Here is a 16388-nt window from a genome sequence, read left to right as displayed (position 1 = left end):
GTATCCTATTGGACGCGACGTGCAGTTGTGGCGAATCCATCGCAGATCCTGATCACATTATCTTCGCATGCAGCAGATTTGAAAATCTTCGTAGACCTATTTGGCGAATTTTAATGAAAAAAGGAATTCCACCCGATATTCATTTGATACTAAAAAAGAAAGACATTGAATTATATAAAACGATAGCTAATTTTGTAATTGAATGTAAAATAGACATGTAAGTAGAAGAGTAATTAACACTTGGCCGGTTATGTTATAGAGGTAAAGCCAATAAAAAAATTAAAAAAAAAAAAAAAAAAAAAAGTGCATTGTAATATTTATTAAAATGAGGAATTCCAATTTTATATAGAAATAGAAATTCAGAAGAAAAGTTCTGATTAAAAATTAACAATCAGAATCGGGAATGCAATTTCTGGCTTCAAAGTGATGCATTTTGTTTGAGTTCAAAATCATTCATATTCAGAACCAGACCTAGGAACTCAGATTTAGAGCAAAGATGCAGGATTCTAAATAATATTCAGAATTCGATTGAGCTCATATTCCAGGTTCAAATCGAGACTCCCAGCACCGCAGGGCTTCAACAAGCAAGTGCCATAATTATCAATTTTGTGTTAAATACTTAGCTAATGAGTTCAGAATAAAGAATTGGAATGTAAATTCAGGTATAATAACATATAACTACATTACCGTTCTATATTCATAATTCAGCCATTTCAGTAATGAACTTTCATAACTTTTGACGCTGGTGATATCTTCTGTTAACATTTTCTACTATTGGCTAGGGTGGCAATGGTTGTATAGGAAAAATTTCTTCGACGAATTTTGAAAACCGATTTAATTGAACTTGATTTAGAGGTGTCTCAAAGCGCTATATGTTAAGGTTTTTTCACCCTCAAAAATCAGCAAAAGGGGGGCCACAGATAGATCAGAAAATTCGAAATTTTAATTTTGATGTCATATGACTTAAAAGTGCATGAAACGAGATCTGGATTTATCTCGAAAAAAATGGGCAATATCGATTTTCGGGGACTAGTCGTTTTTCGGAAAATCAGCTTAATCCCAGAAAGTCGATTTTTTTTTTCGAGATAACGTGCATTTTTAAGTCATTCGGCATCGAAATTAAAATTTCGATTTTCCGGATTTCCTTTGGTTCTGCGTAATTTTTCAAACTCTTAAGTAAATTTTTGACAAAACATTTTTTTCGAGATAACACCAGATTTCGACGTTTTATGCATTTTTAACACTAGAAGGACCGGCAAATTGAATATACCTATTCGGACCGCGACCATTCAAAATGACTGGTAAAGGGAAAAATTTTTATATCATAATATTTTAAAACTTTTTTCTTTTGAAATTATTTTGTTATTTATTCGATATCATTTTTGTTATAAAATGGAAATATTTTTTCACCATGGGTGCACGGAATCACCTCATTTTCGCATAGTTGGCGAATGCGTGTATGTCATAAAATGAATATTTCAAATAATTATCAAAAAATTAAAACACATTATCAATTTAATTATAAAATCATGTTAGATGGCTATAGGTATTGACCATGGGTGCACGGTTTCACTTCAATTTTGTTTTAGTACATATTTTCTAGCATCCACCGCTCTGAAATTTTTCAACACGTTGCCTATAAATTATACCTGATACTTTTTCTATAAGTAGAGCAATTCACCATGGGTGCACGGATTCACCGCCATTCATCCAAAATCACTTTTTTGCATGCTAAAGGTAAAGAATAAAGACTATTATAGATTCAAATGAAAAATTGTGTTGAATACATGGTTTTTCACTATGGGTGCACGGATTCACTGCGTTTTAATCAAATATTGGACTTTTTGCAAATTTTTTAAAAGCATTTTTACAAATCTTAACTAAACCAAAGGCGAAACCATGTCTTTCATGTTGAGACATAATGATTTAAATAACGATTTTTATTTTAAGTTCCGTTTTTTCATTCCTGGAAAAAAATATTTTAATTATATCTTGAAATAATAAATTTATTTATTTATTATTAAAAACCAAGTTTTTGCAATCGTATATTTATCTGATAAGATCTGATCAACATCCAAGAAATTGGAAAACGGTTACCATGGACCGAGTGAATTTAAGGAATTATATGCATCAAGTTATGTCGTGCGACGGAAAACAGTGAAAATAAAAATAATTAATCAACATTGTCAAATGTACACGTTGATTTGTTTTTCCTTAAAAGTTTTTTGATTGATCAATATTGCATTTCAAAAACCTATCATATCTAACTCAAAAATATTTTGTGTTCTGAAGCAAGTTGAAAACTATTTATTTCTATATAATTCTCAACGGCGAATTTACAGCCAATCCGTGCACCCATGTTGAAATATCTTAGCGCCGATGTGGTCTATCAGATAGGCTGGCGCGAGTCTGGTCTAGGTATGCCAGGCGTACTGGGTTTGTTTCCCGGTATCGGCAAGAAAACAATTGGGTTCAAACCCCATAAGTTGCCGACAGGTAAGATGTGTTTCCTCTTATAATAAGAATGCTCAATCAGTTGCCAGCGGGCCAGGTATATACACGGGTGCCGGAATACTTGTAAGTGAACTTCCATTGGAAGTTTGTCGAACCTAATAATCTAAGAATGTATGTGAATACATACTTGGGCAGAAACTGCGGTGAATCCGTGCACCCATGGTGGATAACCAACATATAAAAAATATTCCGTGCACCCATGTTGATATATCATTTAAATTATTCAGTTTCATAGCTGATGTCTTAAAATTTGAATAAATGAGTCCACAACTCAAAATTATTTGGCTCATTCTAGTTTAGTATAAAACATATTTATCACCTAAAACTACTCGATTTCTCTAATGGACATGTATTAAATCTTACATAACTTTTACAAATCTTGATGAAATTTCGCCAAATTTTGACAGAAAGTTTGATTATAGTTGAGCAACAAAACGGACTAAAAAAATTGGAAGGTACCTGCTTGAAGCGCCACACAGCGGTCAATCCGAGAACTTTTTCTACAAATTTTCATGACTTCGCATCGAAAATCAATAATTTCATTACGAATGACACACTCCTGCCCACCATAAATCAACTAAGGTTCATTGTCTTGAATGTAGATTGCAAATGAAACCAAAAGCAAGCGAAAAAAATTTATCTTGTTTGAGTTATAGGGTTGTGAATTTTACCAGTCATTTTGACTGGTCACGGTCCGAGTGTCCATGGCGAATTTTTTCTCGCTTATTAAAAAAGCTAGTGAAATAAAAAATACACAGTTTGTAGAGATTCAAAATTCATGAAAAGTCGTATTTTTTGCGAATTTTTAAAGCGTATTGTTTAAAAGATATTCAACAAACAAAGTGTCCAACCAGTCATTTTGACTGGTGCAGTCTTTCTAGTGTTAACTCATTTGCCATTAAAATTGAAATGTCGATTTTTCCGATTTACTTTAGTCCCCCATTTATTGATTTGTGAGGGTAAAAAACCGAAACTTTGTGGAATCCCTGAATCAAGTCCGATTGAGCTGAAATTTTGCACAGGTCAATTTTTTGGGACAGTCTTCAAAATTTATATGGTCGGCTAGTGAAATTCGACATGACCCATTTGGCTGCCACCCTACTATCACAACTATCACATTATTATCCCCAGAAGCTTAACGTTATCCAAACTTTACACATGTTAGTTTCACCCCGGAATCACATGTTCAAAATCACCCCGGAAAATTGGAATTGAAATTGAAAAGTTCGATTTTCGTACAAAAACTGTATTCCAGGCCACAATTTTTTTTAAAACTAAATTTAGTAAGATGATAAAGCTTAGTTCTTTTAGAAATGAGACAGTTGCGAATGCGTGTATCTCAATAACATTCATTTGATCGAAGAGCTTTCTATGAAGGAAATGAAGGTAATCTTATGATGATTCTTGGAGAAAATTTAAAAAAAAATATTTATAATTTTTTGTAAGAAAGTTTTCTACTTTATTCTTGGTACCTCCTATCGGCTGGCGCACACTTTCTTCAGTAATGATAATGATCAGTTTTTCAAAATTATACTTCGTCGAATCTGCATTTTAGGTGGTTGCATCCTTCTCCTTCAATTTCTGCTATTTTTCGGTCCAATCCTTATCTTTTAAAAGAAACTGAGGGCAATTAAGTGGATCCGTTTCGATAAAAACAAAACTTGATTATTTTTGAGATATTTTAAAGCGATTTTAATGGAATTTCTGCTGGCAAAATCTGACAATAACGAAGTAAATGTATCATGAGATTAAACTTAAAGTAAAATCGGAAAGTATAGATCGTAGGCTGCGAAGCGCAAATACAAGATTACTTTTTTTTAGGATTTTAAAAACAGCGAAAACCAAAGTTTTCGTTTTGAAAATTTGTTGTTTTTTCCACAGGAGCAGAATCTTGGCAAATCATCATATTTTATACAAATCAACCAGTAAATACATACTTTAATATGCTGGAGACCTTGCCTCGAGCAGACATGGTATAGGATTCAAACGCTGGAATTTGTTTGAAATTGGGTTTTTTATAAGTTTTGTCGTTCATTAGAAATCATCTGTCACATAGCCTCGGAACCGGCTATACAGCTTACGAACTCTGGAACTGCCAAAAAATTGTTGTTAAAGGTTAGGTTTGTATAACTAATAACTAGGCAACACTTTCAACTTATCAGGGAAATTTTTTTTTGAACATTTCAGCGATCTACGCTTAGTTTTTCGTTTATTCAAAATTGAAAAATGCTGGTATGAGACTTGACTTCCCTGATGCCTCATAACCGTACTTGCCGATCATGTGCTGCACTCCAATGCTTGATTTGAACTTTGTGGATATTTTTGACAGTATTTTCAAATATTCCACCACTCACACAGAGTAATTATTTGAATAATCAACGGTTTTGTCCGCTACCAATTTAATAATAACGGATTTTGAAGGAAACTGTGCAAAATTATTTTTTTCTATTTCTCTTACATCGTAATTATCTCAAAAACGCGTAAATTTTAAATTTTGAAAAAAATAGGTCTGATAGTACTTTTCACAGGCAGCAAAATGCTGTCAAAATTTTGAATGTCCGATAACTAGCAAATGAGCTATAAGTAAAAGAAAGTGTCCCATTTCTAAAAGAACTAAGCTTTAGTGTGATTGTTGATCTTATATAAGTAGAAAATTTGTACAAAAAATATCGTCAGAGAAAAAGGTTATCAAAGTTTAAAGATGAAGTAACAGAGCGCATGTATATCATTCCATAGAATAATGAAGAGTACTTTAGGACTGCAGGTTTGGGTTAATGTAGGTTAACGAAAATTAAATAAGTAGAGGAGAGTAGGCTTTGGTTGAAGAAAGTGAAAGACGCGTTTTTTTAGGAGCTGGAAAATTTCTGTTTTGGAAAATTTGAATATATATTTAAAGTTTTTACACGAATATTAATGCGAAACTTATAACTTATAATACAGTGGACAACAGGAAGTGTACGTTTGAGGTTCGCAGCGGGTTTGTTGTTCTACGTAGTGAAATCGTGCCGGAACAACCTATAAGGTGTCCTTTCCAACACCAATTCTCTTCCCGGAATGTACCTTCATTGGCAAAAGAAGTATGCAGAAAATCGAAAAGATATTTTGCAACAGATGCCGCTGTAAATTGAGTGCGAAAACTTTCTATTAGTAGACCTCGATTTAATGTTAGAATAGTTCAAATTTTTATATTAAGCGCATCTTAATTGGTGTTTTAAGTAAAGAGAAAAAGTTTAAAGATCTTTCAAGCCGTGGAAAGGTCTCATTATTCCGGAAAGTTTTCTGAACTGGAATAAAAAAAAAGAAATGGAAAATTTGCATGTTTTTTAGCGGGTGATCCCAAACTTTTGGCCGGCAGTGTTGGTACCTATCAGATACTTTGTTGAAAAGAAAAATGAGAAATGTAACTTTTTCATTTTCCAGGGTGCATACGGGTTTTGGCCATGCTGGTGTTAGAAGAAGAAGTTAATGAACATTGAATATTTAAACATATGAAAGTCTCTATGAATGGTACGCTAGAAACTTTTCAAAAATGCTCGTCAGCTTTCATATTTACTGTCGTTCAATAATATTTTTATGAGAAAATGACTCCATAGATTGAAATGCAAATTTATATTCTGTTAATTTCATAAAATTTCATAATACATAAAGACATAAATACATAATACAAAAATACTATTGTCGTGGTCGCGCCGATTTGATTAAAAACGCTTTTTTAAAATTATAACTGATTTTGCCAAAATTTATTTTTTTTAAGCATCCCGGATCCTCGGATCCCTTTTCTATTTTAGATTTTCCCGGTTTAATGTTGAAATTTCCGGTTTGTCCGGTTTTCCAGTAAGTTAATTTAGAAATTTCCAAGATTTCTGAGGTACAAAAGTTGCCCTTTTGGTCAAAATGATAGTGTTATTTTTTTTCGGAGTCCCGGATTTTTTTTCCATACAAAATGTTTAATCGAAACCTGCGTATCTGGATTTCATACCAAAATCTTAAAAAATTGTATTGACCAAGAAGGATACCTATGCCACGGTGCCCCCTTGGACCGTTATTATAAAAAAAAAGTGACCATCAAAACCAAGTGTAGGGCTCGATTCCTTAGGTTATTCTACACCTCTGGGCAAATTTTTAAAAAAATCCCTAGTCGAATTTTCGAGAAATCTTGATTTGAAGTTATTAGGTCAAAAAACGAATATAAAGCATGGATCACCAACAATCTGGACGCATTAAAAAGGGTCTATCTCGGAGCTATGTAAACGAAATAAAAATGTTTTGTACTCAAAATGTAGGGTTTTTATTGCACTTTAAAGGAAAATAATAAAAAAAAATATTCCGATGTTTTTTTTTATGAAATTTTGAACTTTTCATCGAGAACCGCTCATCATAGTTTGGACATCCTATTCGCTGACCTAAACGGCCCTTTTGTTCCACAATCTCTTCATCTAAGTTGCATCCCGAGTCGTCCTACCATTCTTCTTCATCTTCTGCTTGACAATTGCCCAAATTTTTTTTCGATAGGGTGGAATTGAGGGCAGTTTGGTTGGGATGTCTCGATACCACTGTAGTACCTCTTTGCTGTAGTGGCAGCTTGCCAAATCTTACGAAAACTTTACTGGTCCTTTGTGAGATCTAATGTACGGAAAAAACGTTTATCAGGCACTACTCCTTGTACATTTTGGAGCCCATGGTCTTGTTTTTTACAAAAAACCGGGGTTTTTCGTCCGCAGCTGCAAATACCTTGCCAGATAAAACACTTTCTTGCAAACTTATCGGCAAAAACGAATTTGAACTTGGTGGGGACATCACCCCGACCACTGGCTTGTAAATTTTTTGGCCAGGAAGCCGCCCAAAATCCATCTTCACGTACGTTTCGTCATCCATGAGGATGCATCCGTCGTTCTCCGTTAGAAACTTGTAACTTCCGGGCCCGTTCTTTGGCTACTACATTCTGCTTCAATGTTCGTATTGGTTGCTTACTGGCCTGATAAGATCGTATTCCTTCGCTTGACAAGTGCATTGATTGATTATAATAGTAATCTTATATGTTAGGATTAGCTTTTTACTATTAGTCTGTATCATTAACGTTTATTTTACGTTTCTTCATTAAAAATCACCATTACTAGTTGAAAATCACTCTTTATTTCTCATTCCAAAGAAAGTAACACTTAAGTTAAATTAAAACCATTAAACCGTATAAACAACATACTTAAGCCTGTTTAGTGAGTTAAGTCAGTTGTAAATAATTACAATTGTAGCAACGGTAACATGTACCTTCCGGTTGAAAACATCTCGGAAAACTTGTTGGACCTTTTTGGAGGTATCTTGGCGATATTAAATACTTCTTCTTCTTCTTCTTCTTTCTTCTGTTCGAAGTTATCCTCTGACAACTTCTATTTTGTGGCCCAGTGACTTAGACTATATGGCCATTTTCATACGTTGTCAGCAAGACGGCTAGCCGTATTGCTTGCAACGGGTCGATTATGTGTACAAGTACCTTAGCGTTTTATTGTTCATATTTTTAAATTAGCTTTTTGGACAAAATCAGTAACTTCTCTGTAAAGCTCATTGTCGTTCAATTTCAGTAAATCAGTTAGACATGTAAAACGTAATTCGAATGAATAATTGGACCTCAGGTTGTTAAATTTTGGACAAAATAGTATCGAGTGTTCTGCTGTTTCTGGGGACTGACAAATGTTACAGTCACCATCGTCTTCGATTTCCATGATGTTCAGCCAAAATCTCGAGTGGTCGTGCCCTGTGAGTAGTCGGTTTATGAGGCGAATTTCGTGTCCTTCAAGATCCTTTTTGTGAAACCACGGTGTAGGCAAGTATTCTGGGTAAACCTTTCTGAATGTCTTTCCTTTCAGAGTGCCTTGTGCGTCGCAGTATTCTTCGTACCATCTTTTTGTTTCGACGAGCTTCTGTTCTTCAAATTTATTGAACGCATCTTTCAAAAAAATTTGGTTTTCCAAAACTGGAGCAGTGTCAGACAGTCCCATGTTGGCCAATGCATCAGCAATATCGTTTCCTTCAATGTTGATGTGGCTAGGAATCCATTGAAAAGCAGTGCCAAAACGCTGTGCTATCTCTAGAATCTCTACAATCAGAGCAGGTCCTTGCAAGTCATCGAACGTGTTTCCAAGGATGGTACAGGCGGATCTTGAGTCAGTGTATATAACTGCTTCCGGTATTTGTTGATCCTCTATACACTTCATGGCTGTTCTGATGGCAATAATTTCGGCAGATGTGATGCTTGTTTCGTCGTTCAAACGGTAAAAGTATCTAGTTTTAGCACATTCATTGTATATGCCAACTGCACAAGTGTTATCTTTTTTTGAGGCGTCCGTGAAGATTCTCCTGCGTCGACTGTATTTTTTGTGCATAGTGAACAAAACCGCTTGTTTCATAATTTTTGGGCTGATATTCTTTTTAGTTAGAGTTATTCCTTCAAACTGTGTTGCAATTTCGATGTGGGATGTTTTATTGAAATTTTTGGTCTTGGTAATTTTATCGAAAGTGTGTTTATTCTTGAGGTACATTATCTCTTGATAGCTGTATCTATTGATTGGTGTTATTCCTGTGTCATTCAAATTTTGAAGTTGGTATGCTACTATGTTGTTTCTACTGATACATCTGGCAATTTCTTTGCAAACAACTTCTTCCTGGCGCAGGTTCAGGGGTTGCTGTCCTGATATTGCCATGAGTGCATTTAGTGGAGTGGATTTTGTGCAGCCGGTCACCCTGCGAAGACATTGATTGTTAACTACCGCTATTTTCCTTTTATTTGTGTTGCTCGCGTTATTTTGAACAGCTACACCATACTCTGTGATGCTTCGCATGAGCGCCTTGTATATATTGCTCATAGTTTGAGGATGTGAACCAGTTCGCGTGCCAGATATTATTTTAAGCATGTTTAATCTATCGTTTATTTTTCCTACTGTTTCTCGTGTGTTAATACCAAAGCTTAGTGAACGGTCCAGAGTAACCCCAAGATATTTATGACTCCTTACGGTTTCTAGTTGGGTTCCTTTGAGATTAACCGTTAATTTTTTGTTGCTAGCTTGGAAGATGATTGCTTTAGTTTTTTCAGGATTGATAGCAAATTTCAAAGACTCTGCCACTTCGACGAATTTGTTCATATATTCTTGTGCGTTTCTGTTCAATTCGTCTAATTTATTGCCTGTCACTAGGATGCCGAAATCATCGGCAAATTGAACGAGATTTATTCCACTATGATCGATCTTATGTAGTTCTAACGTGTACAGGTTGAATAGCGTAGGTGAAAGAACATCCCCTTGGGGTAGACCTTTACTGATCGTTCTGGAAATCGTTAAGTTTCTTATCTCGAGGGATATCTTTCTATTTATCAAAAACGAGGATATCCATGTTATTATGTCTCCTGGTATACACAGATTGATAAGAATATTTTCCAATTTGCTTGGATCTACTGCGTTAAAAGCGTTACTTAAATCCACACAGATAAGGGCAACCATTTTCTTTTCTCTCTTATATTTTTTAATGGAATTAACAACGAAAGATAGACAGGTAGTTGTGGACATGTTCTTTCTGAACCCGAATGATGTTTCTGGCAGAATTTTATTTTTATCTATAAATGCATTGAGATCTTCTAATACTGCACTGTTTATAATTTTTGTGGTTGTAGGAATGAGGCTTATCGGTCGTTTTCCAGATGGTAAATTTTGGTCCCTCCCTGGTTTAGGGATTGCTACCACTTTTATAGATTTAAGAGTGTCGTCAATAAAACCTCTCTTCCACATTTTATTCAGATCGTCTATTATGTTGATAATCACATCCGGGTTGATGTGTCGCAATGTTTCGTAGGAAATACGGTCACTACCTGCAGCTGAATGCTTATTCTTTTTAGCTAGAATTCTATCCCATTTATTCTTGTTCATTAAATCTTGTGTGGCAACTGGAATTGGCCATTCCCAAAACTGGGGATCATGTTTGCCGAAATGAAGATCTAAGAATTCTTCAGCTAGCTTAGAATCCTCGTACATAACATTGTTAACTTTCGCCCTAACTCTCTTGCCTGTCAATCTACCAACTTTTAACCACAATTCCTTGGAACTAATGAACGGATTCAATTCTTTAGGAAACTCTTCAATTTTTTTCCTTGTTTCTTCTCGCTTTTTCCTCAAGAATATCGACGCCTTTTTTTTTAATTCTAAAAGATTTTGAAGGTTCGATTGCGAGTTAAATTTTTTCCTTGCTATGCATTTTTCTTTCCACGCTTGCTCCACTTCGTCGGTCCACCAGAATTTAGGCTCCCTCGTATCTTTTTTCCTGTTAACTTTATAGGTCCTTCTGACTACTGGGAGTAGATCCTCTACAGTTTTGATTTCCCTTGGATCTAACTTAGCCATTTCTTCATATATTTTTGCTGTGTTGTAAATGTACTTTTTAGTCCTGTGCTGTATATTGCCTATCAATGTTTCAATAACCATGTGATGGCTACCGATACTAAAATCTTTAACATTCCACTGTATCGCTGACATCAATTCAATCGAACATAACGTGACATCAATTGCCGAAGAGCTCGCATTTAGTTGAACGGGGATAAAAGTTGAGGAGCCATCATTAAGAATCAAATTATTGCTGTTATTTATTACATTCATCAGTATTGTACCTTTCCGGTCACAATCTTCACTACCCCATGTGTAGTGATGTGCGTTAAAATCGCCTCCAATCAAAACCTTTTTATAGTTCCTAACGCTGTTAAAAATTTTTGTTACATCTTCTTCAAATTCCGCAGTAGAGATAGATGGGCTCATGTACACCGATACAACTACCAGATCAAGTGATAGTATTTTTATAGCACAGGCTTGTGTCCAACGACCGATGTTGGGTAACGGGATTCTAACAAAATTGTAATTATTATTCAGAAAGATTGCTGCTCCCCCATAATGATCATCTCTTGCCTGAGAGATCAAATGATATTTGGAAATTTTGTATCGATTTGTATTGATGTAACATTCATTTATCCATGATTCGGATATAAGAGCAATATCGTATGAAACCTCAACTAGAGTTTTAGTGAGTTCTGCCTTATGTTTTTCTAAGCTCTGTATGTTACACTGAATTACTTTTATAGTAGCCATTTTGGTATAATGTATAGGTTTTTAAAGTATATGTCTAACTGAGTTTTTATTTTACTGATTGAAGTTACTAATATTTATTTATTTGTCGTAAATCGAGTTTGCTAATTTAAAGTACTTTTGTGTACACATTTTAAACTTACTTTTCGTTGTTTCCTCGTTGCCAAGCTGTTGTAAGAAGTCCGCATAGAAGCTCATTACAGTTGCTTGGGTTTGCTGGCTAGCCGTCATCTCTGCTTTTTTTGTGGCCATCTGGATCAGATGCTCCCACCTTTCTTTCTCCTCTACGTTGTTCGGATTAGTTGGTTTGCCTGTCGACTTTTGTCCGGTGTTTACCTCCTTGATGATGTTGCGTTCAGTCATGGTTTTATCCGTATTTGCGAGATTGTCGGATCTAAGCCGTTTTCCTCCAACTGGCTTGCCATTGGGTCTGTCCGGGTATACTTTGACTGCGGGTACAATTTTTCTTCGTTCCAAGTTTGTTAGTTGCCATTGTTCACGTAGATTATGAGAGACGCCGTGTTTCTTCGATGTTATATTGGCATAAGAGTTTTCGATCGATGGAAACTCATCCAGATTTTCCAAGGCAGAATAAGAATTCTGGGTCCAAATAGGCACCTGTTCAGTCGCTTCAGCAAATGTCACCGTTCGCTTTGCCATCAACGATTTAATGTTCTTTTGTCTTTCTTTTTCAGGACACTCATCGTGTTGCGACATATGATCGGGAGATTTACAGTGTGCACATTTTACCGGGTTATTACATTTTGCGAAGTCTTCAGAATTATCGTGTTGGACAGCACATCGCCCACATCGTTTTTTCCCTCTGCAATTGTCTGCCCGATGATTAAACCTGAGGCAGTTCTCGCAGACAATCAGTTTTTGAAAAAACGGTCTCACTCGGGTTGAGCAAGCGAACAATCGAATTCTATCTGGAAGCTCATTCGATCTGAACATCACACTTATGCGATTCGTGGGTACTGGTTTTTTATCAACATACCGTGTCAAGCGTTGAACATTGACAATGGGAACATCACACTCAATATCCGCTAAAATCTCTTCGGGATCGATCTCCGTCGGGACTCCAAAAATAATTCCGGTCACACAAACCAGATGTTGCGGCACATATGCCTTGAAGACGCTACTTGGGTCTTTGTTTACTTCCTCCATAATCATGTTTGCCTTGATAAAACTATTAAAGTAAACCATGATACGGTTCCTTCCATTCTGCTTCATGTCTATTATGTTTTGCTTGAACTTCTCCTTTTTCCGTAGAGTTGAACCAACCATGAATTTGTTAATCCGCGCTCCTTCTACTTGTTCCTTTAGTTCGAAATAAACCCTATACGGGGCCGAATCCGCGTGTGTGTAGGTGATGTTGATGAACTCTTTCTTCGCTGAACCACGTTCTTCATCCCGTCGCACTCGCTGTAGCTCTAAGCTAGCTGCTCCAGGTTCATCCATATTATCGTCGGTGAGTTCCCTCGCTTTCCTAATTGAGTTAGGTGGATCCGCCATTTTGGATTTTACCCACGCCAATGGCGTGCTTTTTCTACAGAGAAATCTCTGTTAATCACTGTTTTCTTTTCACTTCTACTTCACAAAGCACTTAAATGATTCGAAGAAGTCTTTCTGTAAATCTAATTCACTTCCAGAATCACTTTTAAATGTCTATTTTTTATTCCACTCGATATGCTTAAAAACGCGTCTGTCTCACTCGTCGTTCGCGAACAGAATGATTAAATACTTCGAATTATGATTAAAGCATGGATCACCCAAAATTTTGACGCACTGTTTATTACACCATTTCGCTACTAGTTGTCGGATCTGGAATGTTTTGACAGTACTTTGTTTGGAAATTTTTCCTCTATCAGTGCTGAAAATTTCATTACAATTCGATTTGTTCCAAAAAAGTTACACGTGATGGAAGCCGCGAGACGAGAATTAATTTTGGACACCCACGTCAAAAACCCGACGTGGCCGGGTTCAAAAATCGCGAAATTTGTAAAAAATGGTCAAATCATCCGTCTGCAGCGTTGTATGGTTCCGTGAGATGCATACTATCGATCGGCAGGTTCATACCCAGCGTCTTAGTGGACCTGAGGATCGGAAACTGCATTTGAAGGTGTTGAGAACGATCAAGGCAAACACAGGGTAGTCGGACTACGACATCGCCAAGAAATTCAACGTCGACCGGTACACCGTCAGAAGAATTAGTCTCCGCGAAGGAATACGATCCTATCGGGCCCGGAAGTTATACAACAAGATTCCAACGAAGTAGAACGGATGCATCCTCATGGATAAATTTATAAGCCAGTGGTCGGGGTGATGTCCCCGCCAAGTTCAAATTCGTTTTTGCCGATAAGTTTGCAAGAAACTGTTTTATCTGGCAAGGTATTTGCAGCTGCGGACGAAAAACCCCGGTTTTTGTGAAAAACAAGACCAAGGACTCCGAAATGTACAAGGAGGAGTGCCTGAAAAACGTTTTTTCCGTACATTAGATCTCACAAAGGACCAGTAAAGTTTTCGTAAGATTTGGCAAGCTGCCACTACAGCAAAGAGGTACTACAGTGGTATCGAGACATCCCAACCAAACTGCCCTCAATTCCACCCTATCGAAAAAAAATTTGGGCAATTGTCAAGCAGAAGATGAAGAAGAATGGTAGGACGACTCGGGATGCAACTTAGATGAAGAGATTGTGGAACAAAAGGGCCGTTTAGGTCAGCGAATAGGATGTCCAAACTATGATGAGCGGTTCTCGATGAAAAGTTCAAAATTTCATAAAAAAAAACATCGGAATATTTTTTTTTATTATTTTCCTTTAAAGTGCAATAAAAACCCTACATTTTGAGTACAAAACATTTTTATTTCGTTTACATAGCTCCGAGATAGACCCTTTTTAATGCGTCCAGATTGTTGGTGATCCATGCTTTATATTCGTTTTTTGACCTAATAACTTCAAATCAAGATTTCTCGAAAATTCGACTAGGGATTTTTTTAAAAATTTGCCCAGAGGTGTAGAATAACCTAAGGAATCGAGCCCTACACTTGGTTTTGATGGTCACTTTTTTTTTATAATAACGGTCCAGGGGGGCACCGTGTATGCATTTTGAAATTCGGAAACAAAAATAAAGCAAAAATAAAACAAAAATTTGCACACCCTAATGTGAAAGGCCTCGTATTCAATTTTTTTGAATATAAAATAGGTTGACTCAGCTGTGGTGCTATCGTATCCGAAGATAACAAGGTGGATTATGATTCACCTGATTCACTGCCCTTTTCCGCGAGAATAGTCCCATTTCAACCAGTTACATCAGAATCCTGGAAGCCAAAACATAAAATTAAAAAACTTTAACTAAAATAAAAAGAACCGAAAAAATTAATAGGCTAAAAAAAAGGAATTATATTCTGTCAATATGCGACTAACTTTCCAAACTGTAACCTGGTGACAAAATTTGATTTTGTCTGAATTCATAAAACTTATTCTTAATACCTGCTTCACTAGATAACAAAGTATGTACTTCTTCAACGTTTTCAACGCTGAGTGTTTCTAGTCATCATAATATGAATGACACGGCTTATTTTCAAGTAGATCACGTGTGGTCCTCGAAAGACTTTGCATTTTTTCACGTTAACATATCGTGGTCAATGACCCAGCTGGGTCTAAGTCCTCGAACACTATCCTATTCATTCCTTAAATTGACAGAAAGTCATCATTAAGGTATGTTTAACGCTTATAAAATGTAATTATTATAAAAATATTTATCTTAAAAGCAACAAATGGAATTTATTTTTTTCACAGATATGATAATGCTTTCTTTATAATTATAATTATTTATAATAGATTACTGATCGATTAACTATTTCCTTTTTCTTTTATTTTTATTAAACAGCCCGCCATGAGTACAAAGAAGAAATAATGAAGGATATGACCATCGACAAGATGCGAGAAACGATGAATGTAAGTTTATCACGTAGATACCCATTAAGAGTCAATAGCATGTTTTAGAAATGTTGTACTATCTATCTCATGATGCTTGTTAGTTAGTCTTACAAAATCTTAGATATAGATGAAAATAGTTAAAAGAAGCAAAGTCCGGAGATGATTCATGTCGCTCAAATTAATCTAATAAATTCATCAATCTCTCACCATCCACCAGGCCATGGTCCACGGTCTGGAGAAAGACGTCTCGCGGAAGCTGGATCTGCTCGTCGATGATTTGCTGAGCGAGGTGAAGTTGTTCAATTTGAAAAACTACGAGCTGCGAGAACTCTTCCGGGATTCAAGCTCGTCGTCGCTGAGCAATGGAGCCGCAAAGGACGGCAAGGGCGCCAAATTGGACCGCCGAAAACGATCTCCGAGCGGTAAACTGCCGGATAAGGAATTCGTCGCCCGCAACTCGCTGCTTACCGATCTTTTCGAAGTCAAGCACATCAAGACGATCTACCATATCTTTATTGTGATACTGATTATCATGTTCCTGAACACGGTCGTGCACGATTTTGTTGATCGAGGAAGGTTGGTAGTTAAAATTTAATCAAAGTTACTGTCTCGATTTGACAATACCAATATCTAATTTTCAGCATCAACCTAGGATTTCGACCGATCGTAGGCGGCTTTGGAAACTTCCACATCTCGCTACTGCTCTGGAGTTGCATGCAGCTTTTGACACTATGCGTTTATCCGTGTTTTACTGCATGGGCTCAAATTCGAAGGAGTTTAACAAAAAGTGAGTTTACTTACAATCAAATCTAGATCTCTC

General features: G+C 36.2%; 1 protein-coding gene across 2 annotated transcripts in view; it reads left to right on the top strand.

The window, feature by feature from the left end:
- Positions 1 to 16388, top strand: part of LOC129747011 (sterol O-acyltransferase 1-like) — a 62958-nt gene that overhangs the window by 45378 nt on the left and 1192 nt on the right. For both annotated transcript variants that reach the window (XM_055741023.1, XM_055741022.1), the window contains exons 2-4: positions 15519 to 15586; positions 15786 to 16144; positions 16210 to 16355. In XM_055741023.1, coding sequence (XP_055596998.1) covers positions 15545 to 15586; positions 15786 to 16144; positions 16210 to 16355 — 547 coding nt within the window. In that variant the 5' untranslated portion in view covers positions 15519 to 15544. The remainder of the gene's footprint in view (positions 1 to 15518; positions 15587 to 15785; positions 16145 to 16209; positions 16356 to 16388) is intronic.

The sequence above is a fragment of the Uranotaenia lowii genome, chromosome 2 (genome assembly GCF_029784155.1).
Source record: "Uranotaenia lowii strain MFRU-FL chromosome 2, ASM2978415v1, whole genome shotgun sequence".
NCBI lineage: Eukaryota > Metazoa > Arthropoda > Insecta > Diptera > Culicidae > Uranotaenia > Uranotaenia lowii.
Note: the sequence above shows the minus strand (reverse complement) of the source record. Positions and strands in the feature narration are given on the sequence as shown.